At 37.3% G+C, this 5,336-nt stretch overlaps 1 protein-coding gene across 4 annotated transcripts in view; it reads left to right on the forward strand.

Moving 5' to 3' along the window:
• LOC107674688 (lethal(2) giant larvae protein homolog 1-like) overlaps positions 1-5,336 on the forward strand; it is a 42,421-nt gene that overhangs the window by 13,228 nt on the left and 23,857 nt on the right. For all 4 annotated transcript variants that reach the window (XM_016468760.1, XM_016468761.1, XM_016468759.1 and 1 more), the window contains exons 3-5: positions 3,658-3,739; positions 3,879-4,009; positions 4,119-4,262. In XM_016468760.1, coding sequence (XP_016324246.1) covers positions 3,658-3,739; positions 3,879-4,009; positions 4,119-4,262 — 357 coding nt within the window. The remainder of the gene's footprint in view (positions 1-3,657; positions 3,740-3,878; positions 4,010-4,118; positions 4,263-5,336) is intronic.

The raw sequence follows: 5,336 nt of genomic DNA on the forward strand, positions 1-5,336 counted from the left end.
AATCATTGCAAACCATTCAGCTATAATTTGAAGAAGAAAATGCACATTAGGCCTAATGTCTGAAGTGGGCAAGCGGCAATAGGCCTAATGATCATTTAAAATATAATTTGAAGAAGTGTTTCTTTCACAAAATGAGTATTGTATATATAAAACTATAAAATATTGGCTTCTCAATTTTTCTCCCTCTTGCAGGCACTCATGTCGCTTCCATTTCTTTCGGGATAAATGAATGAATTCACGTGTTGTAAATCAGTCTGTAGGCCAATAGCGCACACAGCCCCTAAATTTAGTGATCAACTATGCATATTATAAACTTAACATTTAACATACAACATTTTTTTTCTATTAAAGGATTTTGTCTTTGTTACTCTTAGTTATAAAGGATGGTAGCGCAGCATACCGCTCACATATTTTTAAATCTGTTTCATTGAGGTTCCAAATAATGTCTTATTGGCTTAGATATAACACCTAGAAGCATATAGCTATTCTCATGCACGCATGCAGAGGCGGACAAAGTACTCAACTCTATTACTTGAGTGAAAGTACAGATACTGCTGGTCAAATATTACTCCATTACAAGTAAAAGTTGTAAAGACAGATTTTTACTTAAGTAAAAGATATGGTAATTAATACTGAGACACTAATTTGAACAAAAAGCACTAATGACTTGTTTAAGACTTGAATCTTAAAGCTGAGGACTTGCAACTCGCCTTGGTCTTGACTTGGGACTTAACTTGGGACTTGTCTGTCTTGACTCGGGACTTGACTCGAGACTTGAATGCAAAGACTCGAGACTTACTTGTGACTTGCAAAACAATGACTTGGTCCCACCTCTGATTCTTGGTACATTAACTGTAGGGAGAGTTTTTGATGGGGGGGGGATGACAGGGCCTCTCTATTCACGTTAATGACCTGTGGAGTAATCAGAGCTGAGTGTGAGAGAATTTCACAGATGTTTCTGCTTCTCTGTTTAATTCCCACACTCCACAAACACAGAGGCCCTTCTTCACACACCTTTCTGTGCTCTATGCTTGGACCCACCTTTGGTGATGAACTATTTTTTTTAAAACATTTTTTGTAACCTCACTTATTGTCCATTTTCTCCCTTTTGATAATCTCCGCCACTTCTTTCTCTATCTTTCCATTTTCTCTGCCTATTGTGCAGGAGCATGATGTAATTCTTAAGAATGGACTGGAGCTGATCAAAGGTCAGCTTCACTGTCATTCTGTCTACTTTCTCCAATGCAGCTCAATTCATATTGTGTATTGCTCCATCCTTTAGAGGTTGTTTTCATATTATCCTGTATTGTTGTTGTTGTTGTTGTTATTATTAATATTTTTTTTAGTTCTTCTTTAGCTTAAGTGGTATTGCATAGTGCAACACCAAGGTCGTGGGTTTGATTCCCAGTGAATACAAGACCTACCTGATAAAAGCATCTGCCAAATGCGTTAATAGAAATGACAGAGAATTTTTTTTTACCTCCATGATAATGAGAATGAAAGTCCTATGAAAAGCAAGCTTTATTCCTTAATGCATTTACATGTACAAAATCATTCACTAACTTGACCTTTCATGTTGTCGGGTTATTGAGCATAATTGGTGTAAGATGTTACATGTTTCCCAGCTTTTGAACCTTTCATTGTGTAGTGTTTTTTTGGGGCATATGAGCCCCATCTGCAAATAACAGTATGCCTGTTCACGTGTGACATAATAGAGATGCTGCCATGGCAACCAAGGGGACTTCAGAATGGAGCAGTTCGTCTGGGGTGCCGTTTCAAGAGCCTGGTTGTGTAAGACATTATGGGCTTGATTAGGCAGCAGCTGAAGTGGCTCTGAATGCTGTGTGTGAGGTGGCAGGGTGACGTGAGGCAGTGCCACACAGTCTGAGCTTTTGTTCTGGACTCAGTCGAGCTGACGGTGTGTCCTGTGCTCCCCTCGTACCATGACTGCATCTCTTCTCATTAGTCTGAATCAGATGTACCTACCCTGCCTCATGAGCAAGTTTGTAGAGAGAAGTGGCCTGTGTTCAGATTAATCATGATGTCCAGTCCAACCCTTTCTAAGTGAATCCGAAAAACAATGACTTTTGTGTCCATATAACAGAAATGCATGCATTAAAGTATTGGTTTATTATTAAATATTACAATGAAATAAAAATATAATAAAATAAAAAAAGTTTTCATAAAAATATTGATTTTAAATAAGAAAAAAAAAAATGTTCGTTGAGGTCTGAACCTGGGTCTCTTTAAATGTTAAATAATTTAGTATTTTTCTTGAAGTGAAACAACATTGCAGCTGGTGCCCCCCTCAATAAACAACGAAAAAAAGGTGCTTAAAACCTGTGGCTGTTTGAAAATGTAATGCTACTGTTATTTAACATACTTAATTCAATTTTTTTGTGTGCAAATATATTTATTTTTTTGCTCTTTGGTCAAATAATGGCACTTGATAAACACTTGCAGGTTATTCCTCAAGCTGGAATTTGATGGTCAGGTTTAGGGCATTGCATTGTGAAATACAGTATTTAACGCAGTGTTGTTGGTTTGTATACTGCACATTTTCACGAGTGTGGTTGGTCATCATGGTAAATGCATGATTTGTGTGGTACATACTGCTTAAATAGTACACAATATGCCTAGTGTGCCATTCCAGACACACTCGTGCTCTTTTTTTTATTTTTATTTTATTTATTTATTTTTTAAAGATTTTACTTTTAAAGAGCTGCTCTCTTTCACCAAGGCCTGCTGAATTGAGGTATTCTGAGGATGTCTCTTTCTTCCTGCAGAGTTTGGATTGTTTTACGTGAATCAGATTTGACCTAGATATCCACTCTTTTGTTATGAGAGTGGAAGGCTGTGTAGTTTCATAATGAAAAGCAGACTACAAGAGCCGTCCAGAAATCATTTGAGCAACAGTCTCTTCAAGAAAAGCACAATAGACTTTGCCAACTGCTGTTGATGTCAAACTGAAAAAGAGAAGTGGGAGTTTTCTCCTCATTCTGGAGACATTTACAATCAGATTGATTGTGGGCCAGTCGTTTTGATTTTATTTTGGCTCCGTTCTTAGTAATTAGTTCAGTGGGCTGTTTAATGAGCATTATATGACTGTAATTAATTCCCTCAGAGAATCCTCTGTTTCATGAGTTTAAGTCATTACACGGTGTTGCTTCTTGAATTTGTTTGACCACATTCACATTTTTAGCTAAGATGTGGCAAAAAGTGTCTTAATTAGGGCTGCAACTAATCGATAAAATCAGTAATGAAAATAATCAAATAAATTTAAATTTTTGATTAGTCTCATGTTACACAAACATCACCATTTTGCAAAAACGGAGACTTTAAGACAGTATACATTGTTCAATTAAATTTACTTCACTACTTCACATTACTTTTACAGTAAAGTCATTACTTTGTTGTAACATTTTAGATTTTAAACAGTATTTATCCACCGTGTATAGCAAGCATTTATAAAGATGTTGTTTTAAGAGCGTAAAAACGGATACTTGATCAACTTGATCAATTGAAAAAAACAATCAACTCAATAATCAATTATCAAAGCCTAGTCTGAAGCTTTTTCCCTTGAGGTAGTATGTTCCCAAATCAGATAGGAACACTTGGAATGCAACACTGTAAAATATTCCTTGACTTCGCATTAAGATATGGTGCTCCTGGGGTGGAGATGACTGGACTTCATAAAGACACTGCTGCCGTCACTCAGATACATTTCCTCTATGGACAGGTAAGACCATGTTTCAACCATTGTAGCTTATTAGGTGTTGGTGTGTGTGTTATTGAAGTTGTAGAGGTCTTTTATTTTGAAAGTTACCATTTGAACAGTTGTGTCTTTAAACCATACGAGTTTTTTTTTCTGTTTATAGGGGAGGATACTTTCTTTGTTGGATGATAACACCATTCATCTATGGGAGATTGTGCAGAGAGAAAACCGCTCACATTTAGTGGAGGTTCATAGCTTCAACCTGCCTGGCAGGCCAGGCATCGAGAGCACCAGGTAAGGTTTTGATCCTTATTCTGGTTGCATTTCCTCAAGTTTGCTTAGTGATGCCCTTTATCATCTTGTCCAAACCATGACCTTTATGTTGCTTCCTTCTCCTCCATAGTGCGACACGTGTGACCGTCATGCTGTTGAAGCTGAGCTGTGATCTTCTTGCTCTGGGCACTGAAGGTGGCGGAGTGCACTTCCTGGAACTGACCACCCTCACTTTGCTGAACAAGTCGCTGTTCCAGGATGAGATCATGCAGAGGTGAGAGGTGCCCTTTATTCCCGTGATGGCAAAGCTGATTTTTCAGCATCATTACTCCAGTCTTCAGTGTCACATGATCCTTCAGAAACCATTCTAATATACTGATTTGCTGTTCAAGAAACATTTCTCATCATTAAATGGAAACAGTTGTGTTGCTTGATATTCTCGTGGAAACGGTGATTCACGTTTTCATGATTCTTTGAATAGAAAGTTCAAAAGAACAGAATTTATTTTGAAATAGAAATTGCAGAGTAAAAGTATTCTCTAGTACAGTGGTTCTCAACCCGCGGAGTGCACTTCCTGGAAATATGAAAAACACTATGCGGCCGAATTCACTATCACGAATTCAAATGCGGCCCACCATGCTGAACACAATTAAAAAAAAAAAAACTTTCAGTTTTACAATTCATTTTAGTTTTTACATTAATTTAAAAATGTACTAAACAAATAGTACATTTCATATTTTCATAGTGTTTTTCATATTTTCAGACATGAGCAGACCTGTACTCAAGTAATTAACGTTATGCATTTAACGAACACTTACAAGCACGCACTTTGGCAGAATTCAATTCAAATAGTCATCAGCAGCCATTAGTTTGGTAAAATTGAGCTTCAGAATGGACACATTTGTTATTAAGGGAGAAAAACGTAATGTGGAAAATGCCAGTGAAGGAACGCATACAAACAAGAGTAGTCACAGCAGTGATGGTATGAGAGTGCTGGACTTTCGGCATTAACTTTTTGTTTGCCCCGCCACTCACTTGAAGATGTTTAGGCTAAGAGCCCTGCACAGGCCTCAAATATATGATGTTCAGGCCCTAGCCCCGCCCTTGTCCGACAGCTTATCAGAATTACCGGCCCGTCTTTTTTTCCCCCTTCTCCCAAAACAGCTTACTACTGTTTCATCTATATTAAAATAGTTCAGTTTTGTATGTAATGGCAAAGTGATTATATTTTGTTTCCTTTTTTTGTTAAGTTAATTTAGAAAAAACGTTTGGAGCATTTTTTGGTCGTTAAATATAGGTTTTTGTTTTTTTAAAGTAATGACCAAGCGGCCAGCGGCAGACAGTGAGC

This window comes from Sinocyclocheilus anshuiensis, unplaced genomic scaffold (assembly GCF_001515605.1).
Source record: "Sinocyclocheilus anshuiensis isolate Anshui unplaced genomic scaffold, SAMN03320099.WGS_v1.1 scaffold152, whole genome shotgun sequence".
Classification (NCBI taxonomy): domain Eukaryota; kingdom Metazoa; phylum Chordata; class Actinopteri; order Cypriniformes; family Cyprinidae; genus Sinocyclocheilus; species Sinocyclocheilus anshuiensis.